This window comes from Homarus americanus, unplaced genomic scaffold, assembly GCF_018991925.1.
Source record: "Homarus americanus isolate GMGI-L3 unplaced genomic scaffold, GMGI_Hamer_2.0 scaffold11347, whole genome shotgun sequence".
Lineage (NCBI taxonomy): Eukaryota > Metazoa > Arthropoda > Malacostraca > Decapoda > Nephropidae > Homarus > Homarus americanus.
The window spans coordinates 11,485-39,030 of NW_024725157.1; the positions used below are offsets into that span (position 1 = coordinate 11,485).

The 27,546-nt window shown below is 38.3% G+C and overlaps 2 protein-coding genes across 10 annotated transcripts in view; one reads left to right on the forward strand and one right to left on the reverse strand.

The window, feature by feature from the left end:
• Positions 1-2,973: 2,973 nt before the first annotated feature.
• Positions 2,974-7,613, forward strand: LOC121864745 (E3 ubiquitin-protein ligase TRIM32-like). The gene is made up of 4 exons (XM_042363901.1): positions 2,974-3,106; positions 4,322-4,576; positions 5,200-6,360; positions 6,544-7,613. Exons 2-4 carry the CDS (start codon positions 4,343-4,345, stop codon positions 7,066-7,068), a joined length of 1,920 nt encoding a protein of 639 aa, XP_042219835.1. The 5' UTR covers positions 2,974-3,106; positions 4,322-4,342; the 3' UTR covers positions 7,069-7,613.
• Positions 7,614-10,649: 3,036 nt separating this feature from the next.
• The window catches only part of LOC121864746 (kinesin-like protein KIF12), a 52,369-nt gene continuing 35,472 nt past the window's right edge, over positions 10,650-27,546 (reverse strand). For 3 of the 9 annotated variants that reach the window (XM_042363906.1, XM_042363902.1, XM_042363903.1), the window contains 9 exons: positions 26,791-26,892; positions 25,718-25,860; positions 24,996-25,081; positions 23,244-23,282; positions 20,254-20,458; positions 19,986-20,110; positions 19,695-19,838; positions 16,761-16,931; positions 10,650-14,504 (listed from right to left, as the gene is read on the reverse strand). In XM_042363906.1, coding sequence (XP_042219840.1) covers positions 16,805-16,931; positions 19,695-19,838; positions 19,986-20,110; positions 20,254-20,458; positions 23,244-23,282; positions 24,996-25,081; positions 25,718-25,860; positions 26,791-26,892 — 971 coding nt within the window. In that variant the 3' untranslated portion in view covers positions 10,650-14,504; positions 16,761-16,804. The remainder of the gene's footprint in view (positions 14,505-16,760; positions 16,932-19,694; positions 19,839-19,985; positions 20,111-20,253; positions 20,459-23,243; positions 23,283-24,995; positions 25,082-25,717; positions 25,861-26,790; positions 26,893-27,546) is intronic. The other 6 variants (XM_042363911.1, XM_042363905.1, XM_042363904.1 and 3 more) reach the window with 5 other exon arrangements.

The following is a 27,546-nucleotide window of genomic DNA, read 5'->3' on the forward strand; positions in this document are numbered from 1 at the left end:
CGTCACGCGTAATTTGACTGCTCGAGCTGGTGATGAGTCAGCCTAGATAATTACGTCAGTCCAGGATTTCCAAGAAGGAAAACGCCTGGGAACTAGGAGCAAGAGAAAACGCGTTTTCTGTTAGTTATTGACGGGGTAACTAAAATGAGTCATACAAACAGACCGAAACACGAGCGTACACACATGTCCAAATTTGTATGTGCTGTCTTTTGGTGCTCAAAGGTCTGGTCACTTATATACGTTTACATTAGTTCAATATGTATAAAGACGCTGCAGGTATATACAATATACTGTACATAGACAATGGGGGTATATACAATAATTTACACATGCACATAAACTCTCTCTCGTCCGTCCATATCAACTCATTCACATTACAATCTCACACACGTATACAATGAACAATATCTCATACAGACACACAGGTACAGTCTCACCCAGAAGTTGGTTAACTCTCCCAGCCAGCTATTGCTGCACTGCCTGCTTCAGACATTTACTTTATTTACTTTTATCCTCTTCGCCACTGATCGGCTTGTTAGCCGCTTGGGCGATCGGTCACGACTCTTTTCCTTTATATTCTTCACCAAAAGGTCGGCTCGCTAGCCGCCCGGGCGATCGGTCACGTCTCTGTCACGCACTGTTGGCAAATACTGGGCATGCACCGGCTCCTGAATGTACCTGAACCCGCTCCAGTGTTGGTCAAGTCTTCTCTTGAAAGAGCTCACACTCGGTGCCGTCACAACACTTTCTGGTAGATTGTTCCAAGAGTTTACAACCCTCACTCCGAAAAAGTTTGCCCTCACGGTTTTCCGGACTTGCGGCTTCTTCAATCTTGAGCTGTGACCCCTTGTGGGGCGAGCGTCCGCCAGCTCCAAGTAAGGACACTCAACTGAGTAGTGCCCCCTGAGATGCTTATAAACCTCAACTAGGTCCCCCCTTGCCCGTCTGTAGTATAAGCTAGGCAAGTTCAGGCGCTCCAATCTCGCAGGGTAGCTGAGATGCCGAAGTGCAGGCACCAGCTTGGTGGCCCTCCTTTGAACATTTTCAACCAACTGACAGTCCCTAGCATATCTCGGGGACCAGATGGGGTGACAGTACTCCAGATGGGGAAGCACTTCACTCCTGAAGATCGTCACGAGGGACGGACCGTCTAGATATCTGAACGACCTTCTTATAAGACCCAATAATTTATTTGCCTGATTTACCTTCTTCTCACAATGGCCCGAGAACTTCAGCTCATTGTCAACATACACACCTAGGTCCTTCTCACACACAGTCTCAACTAGTACATTTTCTTCATCCCGTTGGGACATATGGTACGCCTCCTTACCGTTGGTACGCCCCAGGTGCATCCTCTTACACTTCGTGACATTGAATCTCAGCAGCCATTCCTTCGACCATTCCTGGAGCCCACAGAGGTCCTTCTGCAGCTCTTCACAGTCCGCTTGGTTCTTAATTTCCCGAAATAACTTGGCGTCATCGGCAAACATTTGTATGGAGGAGTGTACAACGTCAGGCATATCATTTATGAAACAAACAAACAACAGCGGGCCCAATACACTACCCTGCGGTACCCCACTTGTTACAGGTACAGATGACGATTTCGTGCCATTAATCACCACACATTGCTTGCGGTCATGTAGAAAGTCTTCTATCCACGCTAGGACATTTCCCCGAATTCCGTACCCTTCCAGTTTGATTTTCAGCCTTTCGTGGGGTACACTGTCGAAAGCCTTGGCAAAATCTAGGTAAATATTGTCGATATTACCACCCCGTTCTAGAATATGGGTCCAAATATCCAATACCTTGAGCAATTGTGTCAAGCAAGAGCGCCCCGGCATAAAACCGTGTTGGCAATCTTTTACAAGGTTGTTTCGTAGTAGATGTTCCATCGCTGCATCTCTGATAATACTCTCAAGTACTTTACATATTATGCTGGTCAGGCTCACCGGTCTATAGTTGTTCGTGGAGTGCCTATCGCCCTTCTTGAAGATAGGACTCACATAAGCCACTTTCCATTCACTGGGGACCATTTGTTCATCCAGGCATTTACAAAACAGAATCTTCAGGGGCTCTGCAAGCTCGTTGCACAGCTCCCTTAGCACTCTAGGATGCACCATGTCAGGTCCAGGACTCTTATGGACCTTTAGCCTGGACAGTTTATTTCTAATACCCTCTTCTGTGAACACAATGTGGGTCAGTGCTGTGTCGAACCGTCTGTCCTCAAACGCAGGAAGGTTAGTTGCATCCTCTCTTGTGAACACTGAGGAAAAGAAGCTGTTCAATGCCTCAGCTTTATCCTGGTCAGAATCTGCGTAACTACCATCTTCAAGCCTCAGTACCAACCAGAACGTGAAACCGATACGAATGAATCTAAAGGTTCGAAGTAACAGACTCAAGTTCATACATGTGAAGCAAGCAGTGCAGCAATAGCTGGCTGGGAGAGTTAACGAACTATTGGGTGAGACTGTACTCACAATTACATACATAAGTACTCATACACCGACCAAATCCACACGTAATACAAAATACTCACTCAAAGAATACGGACACGAAATAAATACTTCTCACACAAAAAAATAATACGCACGCTATCATACAAAACACTTACCCTATCACATTCCCGCATACAAATACATTTACACAAAATATTATTCACAACACTACTCACACACAAGACAATACTCCCGCAAAAAAAAAAACAATACTCACATATAAAATGATATATACAAAATATTCTAAATAAACACAATAATCATACACACAGGAATACTCACCTGAATAACACACACACACACACACACACACACACACACACACACACACGGGTTGTCAACATCAACACCAAATAAGGAGTTGGGGCCCCAGACAACGACGAGTGAATTTCAAACGTATCGACCCGCCGCGCTCTCCGTCCTAATACGCGTCTCTCTCATATATAAGCGAGCTGCATTGTTCCCGGGTCTCATTCTCCGTTGGTGTTCTTCCTGGTCGCTGCCTGAGTAATCGTCATCTCTGTTTTCACGTTAACATTGCGTGTATCGTGCTTGATCCAGACAGCGGGTAAATCAAGAACTGCCAAGAAACGATTTATCGGTACAGCGTGGTAGGTAGACTTATAATATTGCTCTTAATAGTTCAATGAGTTGGGAAACTTATGTCCTAATGAGGTGGTAAATAGAAGTGTCAATAAGTGGTAGTCCCTCCAGTCAAACTTAGGACGGTGCTGGAATACTAGTCAAGTGCTAAAAAATAACAATAATAAAAAGTAAGATTGCTAAGAAGGAATTTGTTTAATGTTATAAGTACTTTTAAGAATCATAAGCTAGCTAAGATATCTAGGAAATTTATGAATAGGAAGTAGATCAACCTTGGGACTACTATGAAAATGGAAAAAAAGTGATTAATAGGCACTAGAAAGGTATAGGAATGCGAGGAAACTACCGAGACCTAGAAAATCTCCCGAAGTTGAAGTCCTAAGAGCTGTAGATATCTTCGAATTATAAATAAGCATTATATTAGGTTAGGTTAAGTTAGCTAAAGGCTTAAAGTGATACACAGTTATAGAAATGTGTGCTTATTGTGCATTAATTAGTTGCTTGGAATGCCGTGCAAGTGATCGAAAGACATTAAGCAATTACTAAAAGGGATAGATAGTTGCTACGAGTTCTAGACCAGTGCTGTTATTTGTCAGGTGTGTTGTCTGGTGCTTAGTAATTGTTAGAATATTAAGGTAACATATACATACACACACAGGTACTTAATTATTTCCTGTCACTATTCCCTGTACAGTCGACCTTACTTAATTACTATCATCACCTAACCACCACGTTAATACTGAAGAATTTATTTTCAAGACTTTAATTGCTGAAGCCAGGCGACGACTACAATAGCATCATACGAAAAAAATATCATAGTATACCATACATTTCACTTTCTGTGATAATGAAAGAAAATTTTAAGGAGTAACCATAAAAACATTGACACTCATCCCCTAATGATCGTCTTTAGTCACCTCATCCTTATAAAACAAACTTTCTATGGATACTTATATTGTGGAACCATAAAGAAACTGAGTCAATAGTCTAATAATTGGGTGGGGGCAGCTAATCGCCTTAGGGCATTTTTAAAGTTCAGACCCTCCCCGACTCTACAGTACAAGTCACTTCACCGTCCAAGGAAAAACAATACATTAAACTTATACCTTATACCTGGATATATTATATGAATAATATGAATCACGTACCTTTTTGCGCGCACACACACACACACACACACACACATTTTAATTAAACCGAGTTGTTTCTCATTTCCTCGACAGCGTGACTCTCGTCTAGACACCATGGAGTACGCCACTACCTGTATGGTGTGTCTGTCAACCTACGGCCGTAAAAGTGCACAGCCGCTGGTGTTGCTGTGCGGCCATACTATATGTCGATGCTGTGTGACGACATTGATAAGGACTGGCCCTCGCTGCTGCCCCAAGTGTAAGAAGGAGCATTCATTCCACGCCTTCAAGAACCTGCCAGTGAACTACGACCTCCTGGCGGTAGTGGAGGAGTACACCTTGACCAGGGTAATGTTACCTGTATACATTAAAGGTATTCTCACCATATAGAAACTGTTGGGCGCGCTCTGACTTACGTCAATGTATAGATAAAGTCATCTAAGTTACTATATAAAGGACAGTGGAGCATAATACACTAATTACTGTTTTTTTATTGTGTTGATTCAGTTGGAAATATTACACACTCAGCTTTGTATTTTTTTCTTTTTGTTTAAAAAATATATCAATTTAATATTAATTAAAAAACTAGCCAGTTGAGATTTTCTGTAAAACGAATTTGACCTTTTATAAACACGTAGATCTCCAGTAAAGTAAACATAGAAGAGAATGAAAGTAAAAAAGTAAAACTCTATGAATCTACAGTGATAACTTCTGAATTAATGTTATGGGTGTGATATTTTAGTCAAATTGCTTGGTTGGGGAATAAGAGTTGGTTACCGTATCTACTGTATATAGTTTCATGTCAGCCGTGCCAATTACATTATTATTTCAATAGACACTTAACTTTATGTACGTATTAAGTTCCTATACACTCACTCGAACACACAAATATATCACCCACAAGACGGCCCTCAGATGTAACAGAGAAGACCCCATGAAGCTCGTCTAATAAGCCACTTTTATCACTACAGAAGGAGGTATGCAGCTCCCACGAGGAACAAATGCAGTACTGGTGCAGGGAGTGCCAGCAGCCTCTCTGTGGACAGTGCCTCCTCCGTGGCCACCTAGAACACGGCCATGAGGTCATCACAGCAGACGTCTCCATCCACGAACAGAAAAATGACCTAAGAAACCACGCAAATCACCTTCAAAAATTATACAGTGAAGATAAACGCAGAACCACGAGTAGATTCTTGGAAGCCATCAACAGTGTTATCCAGTTGTGTGGACGCTCTGACAGCCTCTATGAACTTAACAAAGGTGTGAACGATACCTTCTCCAAATTTATCAGCTTCTCAAATTTTGAAACTATGTCGTCGTCTAAAACCCAGCTGATGACGCTTGAATCAGAGGCGAGAGCAAAAGGTCTCTTGCAGGATGTAGACTCCGAGTTATCTGGTTTAACTGTTTCGTCTGCCTGTCATCTCGCTCCTTCTGAGGGAGCTTCTGGGTTTACCGACAAAGAGGAACCGACAATTTCTTCCAGTCAAGGAGCAGCTCCTACTGGCCTAGAGGTACCCTCACCTAACCAAGGGACAACTTCAACTAGCCAAGAGGCAGCCTCAGTTTGCCAAGAGGCAGCCTCAGTTAGCCAAGAGGCAGCTTCGGTTGGCCAAGAGGGAGCTTCAGTTAGCCAAGAGGGAGCTTCAGCTAGCCAAGAGGGAGCTTCAGCTAGCCAAGAGACAGCCTCAGTTAGCCAAGAGGCAGCCTCAGTTAGCCAAGAGGCAGCCTCAGTTAGCCAAGAGGGAGCTTCAGTTAGCCAAGAGGGAGCTTCAGCTAGCCAAGAGGGAGCTTCAGTTAGCCAAGAGGGAGCTTCAGCTAGCCAAGAGGGAGCTTCAGCTAGCCAAGAGGAAGCTTCAGCTAGCCAAGAGGAAGCTTCAGCTAGCCAAGAGGGAGCTTCAGCTAGCCAAGAGGGAGCTTCAGCTAGCCAAGAGGACACCAAACCAACGAGAGAAGTTTTAGGCGTGACTGACATTGAGGAGGGAACAGACAATGAGGACCAGCGTATGTGGCCCCTAACCTGCTGCGTTCTCGTAGATGAAGCTCGGCAGGCAACTTTATCCTGGGAGCAGGGGAAAGTCCTCCTCTCAGCCCCTAAGGACATCACGGTGGACCCCCTTGTCACGATTAAGGTAAGATCACGTAGAGAGAAATAGAAACAGTGTAGTTCATGCCAGTTCTTCTTTTACCCTGTCTAACTAAATGTTCCTCCGTATACCATGAGACAAGTGCCGAAATTTGCCGATTGTGGTAGATTTAATGTTATTTTCTCACCATAATAATCTTTTGTTCATACCCGATCATTTCTCTCCCAGTTGCCAGTGATTGAGGAGTTGATGGACAAGGAAAACCCTGAGGTGTTCCTTGAGCTGAGTGTATTGTACCGCACCCTCGGCCGTGTCCACATCAGGTTGAGGAGCCACACGCACCTGGCCAAGCAATTCCTGGCCTTGTGTATTGGCAAATTGGGTCCTTCCTTTCTCGGCTCAAAGATGATTCGAGTTGACAATAAAGACGAGGGCGGAGAGATGTTGGTGGGCGGACAGTATAAACACCCGAACCCCCAAACGAGCACATACATCTCGAGAAGACTGGTAGAGAGGAAAGCGTGGGATAACAACCCCATCGTCCACTTGAAGGAGGCGCTGGTGGTGGGGTGCAGTGGAGGATGTCCCAAGAGCGACACCGTGTTTGGCATCTGCACGAAGAACGGGACAGAGAAGACAGGAGAGAACCCGGTGTTTGGTCAGGTGGTGTCTGGTATGGAGGTGGTGAGGGCTGCTGTTTCGCATGATCCAGTGTGTGAAGTGTTCATCAGCAACTGTGGCCTCGCGGTGTAATGGCTCCCTTGGGGTATAAACAAACTAGAATGTTAAGAGGAATCCTGATGTCCCGTGTACGCCATGCCTCGCAGCCGCTGGATTTAAATCACCGTAACCTTAGTGAGGTGACATGTTAAGGTCATCAGAGTCAAAACTAAATATATCTTGAACAGCCTCAGTACTCCTCATGCTGGGCAGTCTCCACAGTGATAGCAACATCAGTGTAAAAGGCGAACACTGACCCACACCTAATCCAGATACGAACGTCCTGTGTGTATGTGTGTGTAAATTATTTCACCATTGTCAGACAAAAGCACATGTTCTCACAAACCACATTAACGGCTCAATAATTCCATCCATCTATCACAAACAAGCACAACCGCAATGTAAATATTAGTCTTGATGTTAAATAAAAACGCCCCCTACCGCTCACACACGAAGAAATTTACATTCCCTTCATGGTTTTTTACCTTATGATAATTATCCTATTTATTTGTTTCACATTCTGTAAGTTGGATTGTGTGTGAATGTAACTGAATGAAAATAAATATGAAGAAAGTTAAGTTTATCTACTAGAAATTACGAGTTAAAAAATAACCATAACTGCTTCAGCCTGGGAGAGGAAATGTCTGCCCCAGGTGAGTCAGTGGGCGCACGATTTTATTTATTTTTTATTGGGGGGGGGGGGAGACAAATTAGTAAAAGCGGTGGAAGCCTTCATAACACGAAAAGGAGGTGGTAATTTAAAAAAAAATCGTATAAGCGAATTTTCGTATTGCCAAAGTTCATGATACCTCAAATTCTGAATCCAGATCCTTAATCAGCATGTACTATGAGTACCTTTGAGTGAAGTTTAAGCAAAATTTACATCATGACCTTAATAGCCGAAACGCAAGATAGTAAATAAGTCAGGCATTTTCAGGACGATTAACTTCTTTTTTGTGTGAAGTGAAAATCAATGTGCTAGTGTGGTAAGTTAGGCTGCGGTATCGATAAAATGTCTATTCGTCTTATACGAATTTGAGCTGCAATATTTGATCATTGTAAACCATGAATAGTACTAAAAACAAGATCAGACGCCAGCCAACCTTCCACCATTACTGCACCAGGCACGGCCAACCACTAGGCTACAATTAATTATCAGTATTGTAATGTAATTATTCGGTCACTGCCAACATCAGAACAGTTGATAATACCTATAGAATTTTAATATTTTGATACTACTAGAGTATTAAAATCTTCTTTTTTTCCCTTGCCATGCCTTCTGTTTTGAAACCCATAAAGAATTTGGGTAAAGTTCCCCTTTCAGACTAACCTCGATACTAGCTGTCACTTTACCCAAATTCTTCATCATGGGTTTCGGATTATAACACTAGAACGGATAAGACTACTTTTTTCTTTGACTTTACATGTAAGAAATATCTTTGGTGACTTGCAGATTACAAATACAGTGTTACAATTACTGTACTAAAGAGTATTGGTGAAGAATAATAAGTTACTCAGCCATTACAATTCTAAGACTTTTCTTCAAAGAAGTTTCTTTCGCAAACGACCTAACCTCACATCCAAACCGACCACTGGCATATAAATATTGTTTGTAAGGGAATGCCAAAGAAAAAATGTGTCTTTGTATTGTCTAATTAAACTGTTGATTGCAACCATAAAATTCTCAAAATTCTTCAGGTGGGAACAAGCGAAATAATACCAAATACTGTACCAAACACTAAACAATATCAACATTTACACTCACAGCAGTTCCGGCTCTTGACAGCTATACCTCCAGTCAAAGTTCAACTGCCCATGTGGACTGACTAAAGAATCAGGTGTAATGGGCTGCAACGCCACCTGTTTGGAGGAAAATTTACAAGACAATTAGTACCAAGAAAACTAATGCAAGTTCAATTTTTTTTTGTCCAGAACAAGATTCAAGAATTCCTCCTCCTCCTTCTCGAAGAATCTTAAATTATAATGTAAGCTAACAAAAAATCTAAAAGCAGGAAAGTAATGTTAAATCAGGGAAAGTAATACATGTATTATAAAATGAGGTAAACTAATATTATCAAACTAGAGAAAGTACAGTAATTTTCAATCAGATAAAGTAACATAAAACCTCCCGAATTTATACACGACTCCAATAACTCGGCTATAAGTTACGTGGCATAAACTAATTCTACTTCACACAAATAAACGTTCCCTAAAAAAAAATAATATCATTGTTGTTCTTGAGGAACACTTGGTACTCACCACCGATAATTGGATTACAGAGGGCAGCTTTCAGTGGGAGAAGAATCCCTGAAGAGATCACAAACTGTAATGATAAAATTTGCCCATTAACACTGTATGAAACTCTGGGCAGGTTCGCGGCACCAATATCCTGATTGGTGCAAAACACGGTGTTGGTGAACTGGCAAACGACTGTTCCAGGCCCTAATAATCGTATCAACAGTTGTTTACGGCAGCCAGACGTACGAGGTAAAATTTCCCACTCCCACGTCCTGTCTTCCATAAATATGACGCTATAGATACGTAAATATATTTATTTATAGATAGATAGCGGTTACATACGTATATATAGATAGTGAATATTTTAATCGTATTATCTGTTGTAGTTATATCAAGGCGTACACTGGCGGCCAAACTCAGTTGCGGGCCCCTGCAGGATAAATTTTGGGCCCACTTTCTTAACACAAAATTCATAGAATGGCGCTTGTTAATCTATTAACTGAATGCAGAATGTAAAAACGTCACAGAAGATTTAAGAACGTAATTCTCACTAGTATGGCAAGAGTTCAAGCCTCAGCCTGGATACAGGCGAAGTGTGACCTACCAAACATCACAAGTTTCCCCTCCTGTACTAACACTGGATAGAGCGCCCAAACGGCTAGTAAGCTGATATAGTGGCAAAAATTATATAAAAAAGGTCGAGTGCTTTTGTGTTTGGTGAAAAGCATGGTTGCCGGATCAAAAACTGAACATATTTCTTTCATTTCCTCTTTGAACATAGAACAAAAGGACACTATGTGACTTGGAAATCCACTCCTTAGACGATCTGAAACTGTACACATTTGATAAAAATGCAGGTGAGGATCCCGGGATATCAAAAAGGGGGGGGGGAGGGGCAAGAAGTTTTGGGTGGGGGAACATGGAGAGCAAAGCGAGCCTACCCAGCTGGGGGATTTGGGGGGTTGGGGGGGCACTGAATGCCCCCCCCACCAGAATTTTTTTTTAAATCTGACCAACATCATGGGCATTTTGAACACATGTGCACTTGATATTAGGAGTTATTCTGAGGTCAATAGTCATTACTTTTTACTAGACAAAAATGCTCGAGTACAATACTGCATTACAGAAAAAGTTTTGGATGGAATTTTCTGATGAAAAGGGGGGTCTGGACACCCCCTGGATCAGCCCTTGAGATTCTCATCAGTGGCTTTATCCATGGTTATTGTGAGATATTGAGGTGTTAAGTGATGTTTAAGTTAGGTAGTGCATTCTAGGAACAATTCCCAACAAAATAACAGTGACTTTCTGCAGTAGTTTTTACATTGGTCTATCTATCAGAAATGGTGACAAAAAAATTAAGGACATTAAAAGACCACTGTAATTTTACATTAATTATTTTAAACAAAATACAGGATTTCATTAATTGAAAGTCTAAGCAGATATCACAGGAAATATATTACACATTGTCTGGCTGTTACTGTGATTGAACTGGTAAATATGAGATTAAATAAACTAATCTTAAGTGAACAATATGCTTTTGCTGAAAATCTATGTTTATTATGGCACAACTTCTGTTCAATACTCTACTCTAATTGGCTATGAAAACTGACCAAAATAAAAACTAATAACATCAGCAAGACACAGTTATGATATAAACTGAATATGTACAACTGGTTTCTACATTCTGTATGTTAATTCCAAATGGCTTAATTATGATTATACAATGAAGTAATCCATATGAACACACTGAAGACAATTAAGATATATTCAGATGTTAGTCAGCAATACAAATAGTATCATTTCCATACCTGAATTTCTAGTTAAATTATTTGAAATTGTCATGGAAGATGAGAAACTTAATCTTTACTCATCTAAACATAAGCTGACTAGAATATTCATATTCAATTGCATATATATTTTTGACTGTATTGTACAGTGTATTACTGTATATATACAGTACCTGTACTGTACTTCAAAAGGTTAGTTGCATTTTGCTGAAATGCAGTAGTTCATGTTGTTCTTTAAAAAAAGGTGTTCAGTGTATGTACATAATCATTATCCACCCATAGCAATCCACTATTTGATGAAGGCTTCCCCAACTTGGCTATACAATATTCTGTCTTGGGACAACAAGTACCTCCATTGGGCAGTCTTTTATTAATTTGCCTCTTTTCCACTTTGCATCAAGTGGCAGGTAGGGAAATTTTTCTAGAGATTTTAATTACTATCTCCATACCATATGTAGTACTATATAAGTAGGGTGTTAATTTCAATATTGACCAAACTGTTGATAACTGTCAAATATTGGTCCAACCAGTATGCAGCCAACACCCTGCCAGTAGCTTTTAAGTCTTCAAACCTCATGTTTTACCAACCCAGTAACAGAGATTAACAAATTTACCATTACATCGAGTAAAACTGACAACACTTTTAATACTAAAGATATTACACCGTTAGTACAGTACTGTGTAAAGAGACAAGAGGGTTCCCTATCAAGTACACATTTGAAAGAAAGTACAAGAGAGGAGAAACTTTTATAAATTATAAGAAATGTACATTGTGTGGTAAAAGCCTTCATAACTGAAGTGAAAATACGTCCAATACATGAAAAGTGGAGTGAAACCCTCAATAGGCACAACTGGATCTAAAGAGGATAAAACTAAATTCCAATTACTGTATACATGTCCACTTATTGACAGGAGTTGGGTCATACAAAATTAAGGAGAGAGACAGAGAAGGTTATTACTTTATGGCTTCTCACATATGTAGGGCCCTGATAATATTAAGCACTGAGAAAGAAGTGTTACTTGAGAGGTATTGTAGTATGAAGTTTACACTAATACATACATGATACCATCTCCACACCAGCTTGTAAAAACCACAACTGATATATCCACAGTCACTGGGCCATCCTTTCCCCTTCAGTCCTCCATAAAAGGGGAAAATAATAGTACTTGAAGGAAACCATTATGACGAAACATGGGACCAAGGAAGAGAAATCAATGGCAGCTTGGGCAACACTTTTACCTTATCCCTTACTAGTTCAGTACTGTAATGTATGTTCTTATACTGTACCTGTATGACCCAAGAATATCAATCAAATACAATACTGCACTTCCCAAAGTTCCCTTTACAATACAGATATGGAATTTATGGTCAAAGTAAGTGTTCCTTGCTTAACAAAATAATGGAGATAACCTTACAGCTGTATTTAATAGATGATGCTGTTACTGTGTACTGCTTTGAGAACATAAGTTGTGAATCTAGTCTTTATATTTCATCTGTGCATAAAAAGAACAGGAGAGTTTAATGCCAGTGGGAAATGAAACAAAAGGAAGAGACAGGAAACAATCAAGAGAACTGAACACAAAAGGCTTGATAATTTGAGACAAGGAAATTTATTTGTTTGAATATGGAGACTGGATGAGGAGAAATTATTAAAAGAAACAAGGCATAGGGTTAGAAGTTTGAATGCTTGAGTACAATACAGTATAAAATAAAAATATAAATTTGCATGTGATAATACTCCAATCAATATCGAGTCAGGATTGTTTCTCAAATGTGTAAAGAACTTTTACGGCGGATGCTGGATTATCAAATGTAACTCCCGGTTAAGAGCAATACTGTACAGCGTGAACTTAAATTAAATTTTTTTTCTTCAATTTTGCTTTTTACTATTATGTTGTCTTAAAGATACAGTATAGAGTACATGAAAGACTGGACAGCTGATGGGGCGTGGGCAGAAAACATTGATCATCTATGTAGAAGTAAAAGAGAACATCTAGAAGGACGTGGTAGATACAGAGGAAGTAGAACACTATTGGCACTAGCGAAGTTGAGAATAAGGACAAAGAGAATATCAAGTTAGGTGTAAATTGGCCAGAACCTCTTCAGTGCTCAGCTGGTCAATCTAGACAGGTCATAAAATGTTAGAATTTGCAAATACAATCTCATCCAAGATCTTGTGAAGAACTTCCTTATCAAGTACAGTACCATCGAAATTAAATATCACAGGTGATTATAAAATTGAGAACTTATTGTCCTTATAAAAATTATGTCTACAGACGGGTAGAAAGAGATAAACAGAATACCTGGGCAATGTTCTACATATTCATCAGTCTCATCACTCCATGTTGAGATGACAGTACAGTATAGTGAAGGTCACATACTTCAGGGTATAGCATATTATAGCGAAAGTAGTACAGTATACTTCAGAGTAGTTGATAGTGAAGGTCACATGCTGAAGACAGCATAATTCAGGAAGAAAAGGCTTATGATATTATGACAATAAACAAGAACCATATGGCTACTGTCAAGATTATAATTATTGTACCAAGTTAATTATACTGTACCTGTGCAGTAGTTCAACACTCATAATTTCAAGATTTACTTCACTCCAATTTCATAACTTTACAACTGTAAGAATCTACCTGGCTATATCTTTAAACTCTGCTACATTGTACTACCAAACTTGAAAAAAAAATGCACCTTAAATCTGGAGTTATATACAGTACGTAAATGTACTTGCCGTGACATATACTGCCTTGGATCTTTAATTGAATACTGTATGTAGAAAAATGACATGATCAACAATGGTGGGAGTACAAGGTGGCTTTTCTGGAAGCACCAATGACACAGGGTAAAGTTTTCTCCACTATACAACAATGTAACTGGGAAATGTGGACACAATTTGGTCAATATATTAACTGCTATGAAATTTTAAGACTTCACTCATTACTGTAAATGTAAATTCTGGGAAAATTTACCGATAGAAAATGAACCTATCTGAATGGAAACTGTTTTGCTCAGAACAAGTTAGCAATGTCAAAATATTTTTCAGTTATAATAACAGCAATTTCCTCATTGTATTCTTTGTAATATAATGATACCTGCACTTCTCAGCATTCACCAACACTGTAATGATTAAATTGAACATGAAACATGAGTAACTAACATCAAGACCTTGTGTAGACAACACCTACACCAACACTTTAGTTGGTTAATATATATTTCACAAGTTCATCTTTCTAACTGGACATTTAAAGACAAGATGATGAAACAGTTAAGACATTCTTACCCACAAGTTTACCAAGTACAACCTTCTGTGAATAATTAAACTGTAACAAGTTCCTGGCTTTGATCTTCTTCCATATACAACAGTTGATTAGTATGGATGTTGTTTGGTGATGTGCTAGCTACGGACGGGAGCGAGGAGCCGTGGTAAGAGGGACCTGCCAAGGAAAAAATGGAATTAAAAATAATTCACTCGGTAAATATCTGATCAAATTAACACATACGGGTACTGTAAGTGTACACAAACCTGATGTATGGAGGTGATACATTACTATGTCATTTTTATAGTACTCACACTGAAGATAAATTAAATCATTTGAAATTATGATCTACAGTTAATAGTTTATACCAAGATATGTATCCTATTTCCACTTCATATGGTTAAATTAATATTAACAATTCCTGTACAACAACCAATTCAATTTCTTGATGCCATATCCACAGTTTTGTAGGGTGGTAATCCCCAAATAAAGTGCATTAGCCATGTTGGCAAGAGCTGTCACTGAGGAGGGCCTCCTTATAAATACTGCCTTTGAAATATAACCCAAGAGATACATTAACCTGCCTTTTAATATATATTATTGTCTCCAAACTTCATATCCATTAAATCAATTCAGTTCTACTTCATCCAAAGCATAAGTCTGTGCCTAAAACACCTGTAAAGTATGTACCCGGTACTTTAGTAAGTTACTTAAATAAAGACAAACTACAATACAGTACAGCACTTTAAAGCTACAAGAAGTTTTCTTCCTCGTGTAACCTAATTTATAACTATGTTGGATACGTTATGCATCTGCTTCCGTAGGCTGGATACTTAATAAAAATTACTATACAGTACTGGGAAAACTATAGTGTAAACTTCCACATCCTCAGTTTCTGTCTGTCCAGGTAAGACCACAAACAACAGTATACTTCATACTATTCTTCATACGTTACTGGCTTATGGTCGAGTTCATTACAAAAGATACTTCATGGAATGAAAGGGTGAATAGAGGCAATATTATGGTAACCTATGTGTCCAAGTCTCATCATAAAAAAAATGTAAACTAATGAAAAATGAAGTCATGTTTACACCAATGTACAAGACAAGCGAATTACAGTACATATAAGAATCATGAGTCTACATATTCTTGAGAGTAGTGTAGATTATCATGAGCCTGAGATACACATGTTAATCTGGACTGTACCTCCTGTAGGCTCTGTAGAAACTAGCTAGCCTACAAAAAACAGTTACAAGATCTTCTTCAATTCACGACGAATGTTCGAAGAAATGCTAAGTTTTGAGGAACTTCAATTACCAAGTTTATTGAATACTATACTGTATACTAATTATCAGTAAGTTTATGTAGAGCAATGACACTCTTTGGCAGATAGTTCCAAGAGTTCACAACTCTAACTCCGAAAAAGTTACCCCTCACAGTTTTCTGGGCTAGTGGCTTCTTCAACCTTGAGCTGTGACCCCTTGTAGGGCGAGCGTCCGCCAGCTCCAGGTAAGGGCACTCGACTGAGTGCTTGTACACCTCAATTAGGTTCCCCCTTGCCCATCTGTGGTACTGTATAAGCTAGGCAATTTCAGGCACTCTAGTCTCTCAGGGTAGCTGAGGGGCCACAGTGCAAGCACCAGTCTGGTGGCCCTCCTTTGGACATTTTCAATCAACTGACCGTCCCTAGCATATCTCGGGGACCAGATGGGGTGACAGTACTCCAGATGGAAAAGCACTTCACTCTTGAAGATCGTTACGAGGGACGGACCGTCTAGATATCTGAATGACCTTCTTATAAGACCTAATAATTTAGTTGCCTGATTTACCTTACTTGTCTAAAATTTATATTTTCATTAAAGAACAATCCTGCCTTATATCCCAAGAGGTTCTGTGAATCTTCTGTTTGTATAATTTTGCAAGAGTAAAAGATTTTCTTTTTTGCCATTACCTACTACGTATTAAGGTTGTTTTATTGTCGGGCCTTAAAAACTAATATACTGTATCAGGGAAGACCAAGACCAACAGAAGATTCTGTTTGAACCTTTAATTATGAATATGGAAATAGAAGATATGATAAAGATTTTAATTAATGTACAGTTATTGTTGTGAAAGAATATACAGTAGATAGATTTTCCATATACTGTGTTATATACTGTACCCTGTTATGATAAACTGCAAAGAAAGGATGCGAGCATAAGCCAAATAAGCACATATACTGTATGTCCCTATATTTCTGCTCTGAGTACATGACTGTGAAGAAAAGCCAAGTTACACGTACTTAGAAATTAGATGACAGATATTTACATGGGAAGACTACACTACTGTATGTATAACAGGGTTAAAATTAAGTACAGTATTCTTGAAGAGATAAAAGGCAAGAAGTAGTAGTGAGGGGTAGCAGTGTGTTGTGATGAGGGACAAGCAAGCTACCTGGCAGGCAACAGCACGGCGAGTAGCTACGTGGAGCTAGGCAGCTACGATGACCGCATACCTGGCGGTCTATGGTCTGTATCTCTTGCAGCAGGGCCGCGGGGGATACCGCCCCGTCCTCCACCCTTCAGCCGTGGCACCGACTTTGAGCGAGTCTTACCTCGGCCCCCACTGTAACATGCCATGGTCAACAAACCATGCTTGCCAACAAAGCTGACTCCTCCATATAACTAGACTCATGAATTATTGTATTCATTCCCCATATAAAGTGTACATGCCATAATTTTAAGTGGTTGATCTTAAAAGTTTTCCTCATATGCATCACACTTTATATGGCAAATGGGGAACAATTTTTAATGAAAAATTTTGTGTGATAGTATTTAGCCATAGAGATCAAACTACAGTACTGTACTTGATAACATTACGTGCAAGTTATTCATTAAATATCTACCTACACTAATGGAAAAAATTACTGTCCTGGTGTTTTACTAGAAAGTTGGGAAGCTGATGCCACAACTGGAAGGTTGTATGAGTGCTATGAGCTTAGTTTCCCTGCTATATTATTATAGAAATTATGGATAAATTCAATACACTGTACTGAAAATGTATATTCCACATGGCATTGCTATCCACTTTCAAAAAAACATTAAAAGTGTTATCCAATTGGCAACAAAAGACAGAGGTATGTTCCTTCACCTTGTGTCAGCAGCTGTAAGTAATAATGAATGGATACATGCAGAGGTAACTTCCAGATATTATTCAGATTAACTTAACTTATCCAATACAGTAAATATATATGTTGACTATTCCACACGACTTTAAGTGAGAGCTAAAAACGTACACAAATTTTAGTGTCAAAGATTTTTTTATCACTTCAGCCACACAGTCATCATCATTTTTGCATATACTAATGTAAATAAATTTTGATACCAATTTAATAATTATTGGAACTATATCTTATAAGAAGAATTCAATGCACAAATGGTCAACTTATCCTTTGATAAATGTATCATTACTTGATTCAAGTACTCGTTGAGCACAGTATAATCAAAACTGGCACAGCACAGGGGCAACCCTTAGAGCTGGTGCTTTACAAAAGTTCTTAGTGACCATATTATCCCTAATAATTATACCTTTAATCTTAGTAGTGACTATAGGCAAGTGTGAATGGACCAAGATGTAGTAATCAAGATTTTTTTTAATTATATTTTTAGTAACTCTATTACCCATTGAAAATACACATCTCTTGAGACCTGGGTCGGCTCAATACTAATTAAGAACTTTTAGTATGTTTCTTCATGTACAGAAACTGTATAGTATATCTTTATATGAGCTTCAGGAATAATTAATTCTGATCTTTCATTTACAGCAAACATTCTTAATTACATTACAGTGTACTAATTATAAATAACTTCATAAGTGGGAACTGATCAGGTTTTTATATTACCATCAGGTCTCTTAAATATCATAAATTAAAACAAAAGAATTTAGATAAAATTTATACTAAAATTACCTGAAGATGTTTCCAATATACAGTACAGTACATATAATCATACTTTGAAGTTGACTTCACAGACAATTTTCAAAAAATTGCAAGTTGAAGGATGACTGAGTGAAAACTGGTCATGACTACAGCTCAATCAAAATAGTTTGAAACTGTATAGTCCTTTATATTCTTTATATTTTAAGAATTAACACTATACATAGTCATTCTTACTTAATGATCAAAATTACTAGAAAACTTAACTAGTAAACTACAAAAGATAATGTGTAGATATTGATCAAAATTACTAGAAAACTTAACTAGTAAACTACAAAAGATAATGTGTAGATATAATACTAAACTAATAACCATTTTTGTGAATACTGTACAGTATATATGAAACTCTGAGCAAAATCCTCGACTGGCAATTTAAATGAGAATACAGTAGAGTATCACCTGCTAACACAACACTAAAGGTTATGAGGATGAATTGGTCATTAAGAGTAAATAGTATATATAATATTAATGGTTTAAAATTTAACAACTGTTGAGTACAGTCCAGTATTATGTTTGAATAAATTAAGATATTCACTTAGAAAGGACGACACTTGTTTGAATGAGGGATCAAGAAAGTTCTGCATTATAAAGTACACAACATCTACACATGCTTGTGCCTTCATGGCCATAATGCTGAAGGACAGGAATACAATAATGTTTAGAGAACAATCAGTGCATGCTTATATAATGGCATTACTGTACTTGTTAGCATATCTAAATCTTCTTAACACACAATACTGGAACATGAAAAATTAATGATATTTCAATTGTTCTTTTTCTCTTTAAGTGCACTTGATTTTAAAAAGCAAAGATGACAGAGATTGGTGCCAGTTTGAGACTTAGTAGGCTAAATGAAATACTGTATTGTACATATCTGTTAGAAGTGCTTGTGGTGGCCTACAATCAACTGTGACAAACTAGAAAATCTGTAGGACTACTCAACATACGTCTTAAAGGAAAAGAAGTTTAAGGAAAATGTGTAAATAACAGCAGCTACAGTACAGTATTTACATTGTTGTCAAGAATGCAAAAGCAAGAGCAGTGAAGAACATCATGTGTTACAACTTTACCCTTGCTTGCCTGCATGACAAATCCTTAGGATGTGTGTCTGTCACTGAGTGTGTCCATTTTTGTATCAGTGTAAGTCAGTATAAAGTCAAATATGAACAGTTACCTTTCCAATATATTTTTTCTCCAACTGTCTGTTCATGGTCATATAATACATACAGTAAAGGTCTACAGATGAGTAAATATGAAAGTCTGCCAATATCTAATTTTGAAATGCTGTACTACATATAGTATGATCTTATTGACCTATCAACCTGCTGTATCCTGAAATTAAACAGTATACCCTGTACCTCCCTATCACCACTAAGTAAACTGATTGATCATACCTTCTACCAGTAGCAACACCTGGTGACATACTCTTGCTCTTCACTGGTATCTTCCTCATACGTTGAACCTCAGACTCATTCCTCTCATCCCAGCTATTACGCCTCCCGCCACTGCTTCCTCCTGATGTCGTTAGGTCTGTCATGCTGGAGGCAGTCAAATACCATATTTATCATGTGGACATACATGGGGTAACTATTTGTTTGGTGGTGACAAAACTTCCTCCATAAAATATACAATGGTACTACATAAAACACATTTCAACAATGGAACTACCTAGTTTGAGTTATCACCTTTTTCCAATGCGTCTTTTCTCAAGTTCCTTGTTTATCGAGTCTGGGAGACGGTGATGACGCTGTGATGACTCTCGTGATGTTCCTGCACCACGACCCCTACTTGAGGGACCCGAGTCACTATCCTGGTGAGTATTATACTTACTATCAATGACAAGATCATTAAAGAGTAATGTACTGTATAAACTAAAATAATGTACTGAAATGTATACCTGTACAACTTAATTAATATATTACTTTTTTAATCAGAAATTGGGTAATGCCTCACCTTTCCTCTGCTGTTGTTCAAAGGATTTATCCACACTTGTGAAGATGATGAGGACGGTAGGGAACGTGACCTAAAGGAAGGTGTATTAGAAACTCTGGAACTTCCACCACTCATCATGTTGAAATTTCCAGTCATTGAGGCATTAAGCAGTTCCTCGCCACTTATAGCAGGCTGAGCGGGCACAATAGGTGAACGACAACACACACTGACAAGAGAATATGAAGGAGGAAGACTGTGATGATGAGGGAATATTGAAAAAGAAAGTAAAGCTCTTACAAACACAGGCTGTAGACATAACGGAAGAGGATTATTATAAAACAGTAGAAATACAAGAGTACGAAGAAAATGCAAAGAATCTGCCCTCACAGCGTGATACTCCAGGATAGTTGTAGGAGTAAAATGGTTGCTGTAGTATGGTGGCCACTGGAGCAAGTTAATCACTAAAATACGATCAGTAAATAAGAGGTGGTCCTAGAAATCAAGTTGATTTTGGTGTACTGTGCTCACTGACAAAAAGCAGTCTCTAGATTAAGGTGGTAGTTATGGCATATATGTGGTCCATGGTTACAAGTAAGGTGGAGATTTGACAACTGAGGTTATTCTGAGGTTATTCTGAGCTTCAGAAAATTTTGTAAGGACTGGACATAAATGTGTATATTAAGGGCATTAATTTCCACTGACTTTGATCGTGACTGAAATAAGGCTGTTTGGAATATGGTGGTCACTGTCAAATAACTGAGGATACTTCCTAGCATGGGGTCAAGTTTTGAAAAAGTGAGCAAAGTACTGGAAGGCCTGATGGTTAACGGTAAAGAAAAAGGAGCCAATAAAAATAAATAAATATTCAGACACCTGAATTTATGAACTACAGTAATCTATATTACACCACAAGAATTATATCTTATCTGAGATAATGAGAGAACAAAAAACAGTACTGTACTGTATGTACTTTACATAAATCAAACACATACATTTCCCCTAACTGGTATACACACACACACACACACACTTCCTTATACTATATGTACAGGTTATATTTACAACACAGTACGGTAAGTTAGGAAGTGCTGTAAGTGATATACATTTTCAATAATTTTCTCTGGGATGACTACACTAAATACATTATAATTGGGGATGTAGATAATAATTTATAATTATCATTGTGTAAACAGGTACACATTTAATGTAAACAGCCCCATTCATCAAGCAGGAGAATATTTTGGAGTGACTCATGTACTGTTCATAAAATTCAACATCCTGTGTTCTTGGGGTAGTAAAACTATCACCATTACATTTATCTTTGCTTTAACCCTTTCACTATGAGGATGCCACTTCTAATATTTAATTTGGCTAATGCCAGATGATTATAATCAGCAGAGGGGAACCAGTACACAAGTAGACACGAGGCGGAAATTTTGAATTTTGGTTGATATACATTCAAACAAAATAAGTATTGTATTAAGAATATAAGAGAAAGAAAGAGTTTTGGTTACACACCCACACCCACACACACACACAGCAGACAGTTACAAACAGGGCTGCATTTAGATAAGCAGCCAACCTGTGGGGGCCCATACTTCAAAATTAAATTATCAGATTAATGATTACTGTACAAAGTTTACTGTACCCACTGGTATCTTTTGTTTTTTAGCCTATCAATATGTCCAGCATTAAAAACAAATAAAATACTTACCTATTACTCCATTAATCACATATACTGTACTGGTTTAAGTAATTTGTTATAATTTCTCCACTATCTACTTATGGTTCTGTGGGGGCCCTGATCACACAACACAAAGCTAATCAAAGACAATAAGATAAAAGTGGACCATCCCACAGGAATTAACAAGTATGCAAAAATGCTGGAAAGGGGAACGATAAGTAACACCAGTAGTGTGAGTAGACCACATGCATCTACTGTGCATAGTGTGGGTGTTAGCACAGTACTGTACTACAATGTAAGAAAAATGTAAACTCTACAGTAATGGAAACCTACATACAATCCATGATAAATTCTAAATTAGGTTTTTCTCAAAAAAACATGATAATTTTAATACCCTGTTCTAACAGAATACCCAAGATAAAAAGATCAGCTGCTGCTCTACACTTGATGTATGTTTCCTACACTCTTCTGTGATGTGTTTATCTGGTGATCAGTGATGATACAACCAGGTTTTGTCTTTGCTCTACAGGTACGCCTTTCATATCAAACAATAAATCCTATTTTGACATCACCATGTTTCATAGTTATCCTTTGTTGCTTCCCTTTACCAGTCAGTATCACACAACAAATCCTCTTAGTTTGCATGATAATGTGCCAAAGACCATACAATTTTATACATAGTATTGCAGTAAGAGAGACATAAGGACATTATCATGCACTTGTAACTACAGCACTGACGGCGAGGTTTGCGTCACTAAATCCTAACAGTTCCTAGACCTCCTCCCACTGGCTCAAAGCAAGCATAGCCAACAACCCCTTGCATCATGCAAAGCCAACAAATGTTCATAAAGAACTTTTCATTGATCCTGCAGCTTTATCAAATCGAAAAATCTAAACTTGCATATCAGACGGGAATCTATATATCATAACTGACTAACTTTTCCTACTTTATACTGATTTTATTGGTGACAAGATTTCCAATGTTGGGTACAGTAGTATAGGCAGCATAGCTAACATAATTCATGACAACTGTAACAGCTAGAAGGAAGAAAAACTCCACACTCACATAATCCTTTGACTCTATGTTTTACAAAATCCTAAACTCAAGATACACCACTTAATTTACACCTTCCCTTTTGGTAAAATCAGCGAGAAAGTCAGGAATTCTTATAATGCGTGTAGATAGTAGTCATAGCTTCTTGCAGACACAAACAATAAGCTGGTTACAGTCACACCACACCAGCTACCATCAGCACAAGGACATAATCATCCAAACACCACCAACCAACTTACACTCACACACATCTTGGTTGTAAACATATCTTACCTGTCTTCACTTTGGGCATTAGGATTTGAGTGCGGGTCCCTGGAAGGAAGAGTTGGCAGTTGTTCATACTAGTTGTAGTTTAATTGTGTTCACGACCAATTTTCACCTCTAAGGTTCCAATTCATTTGTTTACATTGCTCTAAAATGCTTCGTCTTTTCTTTCAAATTGCTTTACGGAAATAATTTAATGTGAGCATGCATGCATACCGTAATTTGTAATGCAAAAAAAATCTTAAACATCTTAAACATGAATTAGTAACACAATAACATTACTGAATACTGTTATGCTAAACATGCATTTCATATTAGTACACATAATGGTAGGTAATCATTTAAACAGAATTAGAAAAAGGTGAGCTTCTAGTGACAGCACAAGAACAATGATAATCAAAGCAGTTCAATCAGATTAAACTATCACAATTAAATTTTCTGAAGCTGTGTAAATATATTTTAAATGTGTTTGCAGTTTTCTGAGTATGCAAGACAATGGATTAATAATTAAACATATGCAGTACTGTACATGCATAAATATATACAATATGTGAGAAAAAACAATACACTTTCCTTTGTAAGATTATGAGGATGAAATGCACATACTACTGTACTGTAACAGAATGCACAAATGGTAATGTAAATAATTTTTGCCACTAAATAATCAAAAGAAATAAATGGAGAACAAAATAAGTTCAAATCTAATATTAAGAAGAAATCATTATACAATACTGTACTGTATCTACTGATGTAAAAAAAAACAATTAATTCATAACAATAGATGCTAGTACATAAAAATTAATCTATGGTGAGAGGCTGAAGTCAAAACACTTATATCTAAATACTGTATAAATAATATATAACTACAGTATTATCCCGCTTTACACGGTTTCACTTCCGCGATTTCTCATTTACGCGGTACCTTGCAGAGAACCGGCGCGGTGCATCCACTCATATACAGTACACAGTGAAGTATAATTTCTTTTCTTTTTTTTTATTTAGCTCATAAAATTCATACAAATTACCCTGCCAGAATATAATTTACATTGCTGGAATTCTTACAATATGATGATCATTTTGAATATAAACATCATGGATTTTGCATTAGACATACAAATTTTAGATCTAATGTAATAATTTGGTTTACACAGAGCAAATATTTTATCGTTTGTGCAAAATATATGAAGTTTACATTCAAAATATTCCCTGACCTGCAAGGAATCCAGAAATGTCAATTATATTATCCTAACTTTAGTCTGAGGTATTATTTATTCCTGAAAGTTAAAATCTAGTGGTTTCACCCAAACATTTCTCAGAGAGGTAGGAGCTAGTAAGCTGGGAAGAGGGGGGGGGGGATTTGAGTCCATTATTTGAATGGACATTAACCTGGCGACTGTATTTCTCTTAAATATTAATTGTGTGAGCATACCATCATAAAATTTAGATGTTATTTTTACTACAACATAGGTATTGTGTCGGAAAAAGTGGAGTTTGGGGGTCGGGCCAGTCTCTATTGGAATTAATCCCATATGTTATGTTGTTCACTTTACGCGGTTTTCACTTTCCGCGGTACCCTGTGGGTTCAATTGATCGCCGTAAATCGGGGTACTACTGTACAGTTAATCTATGCTCCTAATTCTAGTAAAGATACTAAATAAAGCATTTTAAAATTCTTCAACACATTCCATGATGTAAAATGATGTGAAAAATTAAATAGCCGAGGCTCGTAAGTTCAGTCCAACAATGTGTAGAGCACTGTACCTGCTGACATCCTCCAACTTCCGTAAAAGTCGCTCGTTCTCTTTACACACAAGTTCTTGGTCCCTCACCAATGCTGTTGTTACTCTCTGTATGAAGAAATAAGACATATAACTTCAGAGTACCTGTACTGTACAGTACATGTGTAATCATTGATGCAAAAGTCTTATATACATAAGAACAAAAGAATAAAGGACACTGCAGCAGACCTACTGTACTAGGCAGCCCTTTTTACACCCAGTACATATCACTAACATAACTATGATCAGGTTTGTTACAGTTATTTGTTCCACTCACTCAAAGCTATTTCCAAGCCATTGTTTAGCTAATTTGTTTAAATTTTAATTTATTTTATTTAAAACCATTGCTATGTGTATGCTCCCTATTTGTTAGATTAAATACCTTAGTTATACCTGAAGAGTATCATCTTTATTTAAACCTGACTTCTATTCATACACTTTGATCATATGGCCCCTCACTCTTCAGAGAATACACATCAGTTTTCTTGATCTCTCTTCATACTCAAGGTTCCTAATACCTGGGATTAACTTTGTCATTCTCGTCTGATTAAACACTTCAAACCCCTTAGAAACATCTTCCCTATCTAATTAACCTACCTGCAATATAATAAGCCTGGCTCCACCAAACCCATTTCCAACTGAAAACCACACACAGTATACTCCTTATCCCTCAACCATATAGTACTGCAATACCAGAAAGCACACCTGTAGTTCCTTATTCTCCTTCCGTACATTCTCGTGCTCTGCCATGTAGTGCTGAACAAGTTTTATCAGCTCCCGATTGTCCAGATTTTCCAGCTTCTCATCATCTATCCTAAACGACCCTTGGCGGGACATCGGTGGTGGTACTGCCGACAAGAACTCTGAGTCAGGATAGTATCCAGGGGTCAAGGTCACAAAAGTACAGTACCTGTACATCATTAACTAGAACTTGTTTCAATCTTTTCCTTTTCTATGAAAGAAAGATAAAGTTATGGCATTTTCATATCTCAACTTATTCGTCATAGTAGGGTCTGTGCCTAATAAATTGTCATAGAAGAATGCAAGTTACTAGTGGATAAATTACTAAAACAATGATAAAATACCTACCTTCTGAAAAAATACTCTGGTGAAGTGTCTACCTTACAGTATACCTAAATATATATAATAAAACTCGAGATGATGTAGCAACAGATATATTCGAAGAGAACTAAAATAACTTCCCTGACTGACAGCTGGGCAACACCACCTCTTCTTCTCATTTGATTTCCTGGCTGTCAACACCTGGGTCATCACGGTTAAAGCAATAAATACCAAGTTGAACTAAACGGCAGTGAATGTGTATTTAAATGAATACTTTAATTTTGCTTTAATGAAAAATTATACCTCTAATGTACTTATCAAGCTTATTTTATATATACCCCGTACCCTAAATTTAAACATGGATTTTATAACACCGATTTTGACTCCCAATGTATCGATTTGTGACTGACACCGTTTTTGACTTGATACTGTACCCGATTTTGACCATCTTTTTCTCCCCCCTCTTCTCATTTTCATTTCTTCATTTGCTACCTTCCTCCCTTACAGTTATATACCATGCACCTGGTGAACGTAGAAAGCCCGGGTTTGCCAGTTGAAACAGAAACCCGGTTGGATGTGGCACCTGTGGCCTGATGAAATATCCCATCTATGTCTTTTACCAAGGCTGTGTGGATATGTCCTTATATTAACTCTTTTTGGGGTTAACATTCCAACCTGCACTTGTCAAATATAAGTCAAGTTGTAGCAGACAGTACCTCGAATCCCACCTGCGTCAGAGACTAGTTCTGCTGTATCAATCCCGTTCATCACAGGCAAGAGTTGACCGTTCACAACAGTCTGACCATTCTGAGGAAGCCCTGAAATAAAATTAAATCACAAGAATGAAAAAACAAAACACTCTCAGCCTCTTAAGATGTCCCCACACACAACGCTTCCGTGACGCCTGCTGGACCACCACTCCACGACCCCTGACGGAGACACGATGATCCAACCCATACTGGCCAGATATTTTGAAAATAACATTGATTATGTGTTAAAGGAATAACCTTCCTTCCTTAGGCTTTAGTGAGACCCTTTATAATATTTATACTGCATATATTTGTCACACCTGCCAGATGCTTCTGGTGTCATTGTACAGGGGTACCTAGTGACAGTGTAGTGGATTTCTCCCCTACAAACGCTGTTTGTCGCTGAGTAGTCGACCCCACCAATTCCCCAGTGTATGCCTCGTGGTCTAGGTCAACCAGCGCCGCCATACATCACGGAGCGGGGGTCAACTACTAAGCCACGCCTACCCCCCGCTATTTAAGACCTGACCTCGTGGTGACCTGACTCTTTCTACCTACACCAACCAGCCAGCAACACCTCCTCCTCCTCCTCCTCCTCCGCCTGCCTCCCGCCGGCGAGCATGGCGACCCACAAGCTGTCCTTCTCTGAGCGTCCTCACCAACCAGCTCTCTCTACATCACGCTTGTAACCATGCTGCCTTCCCAGCACCAAGCTGCACTGTA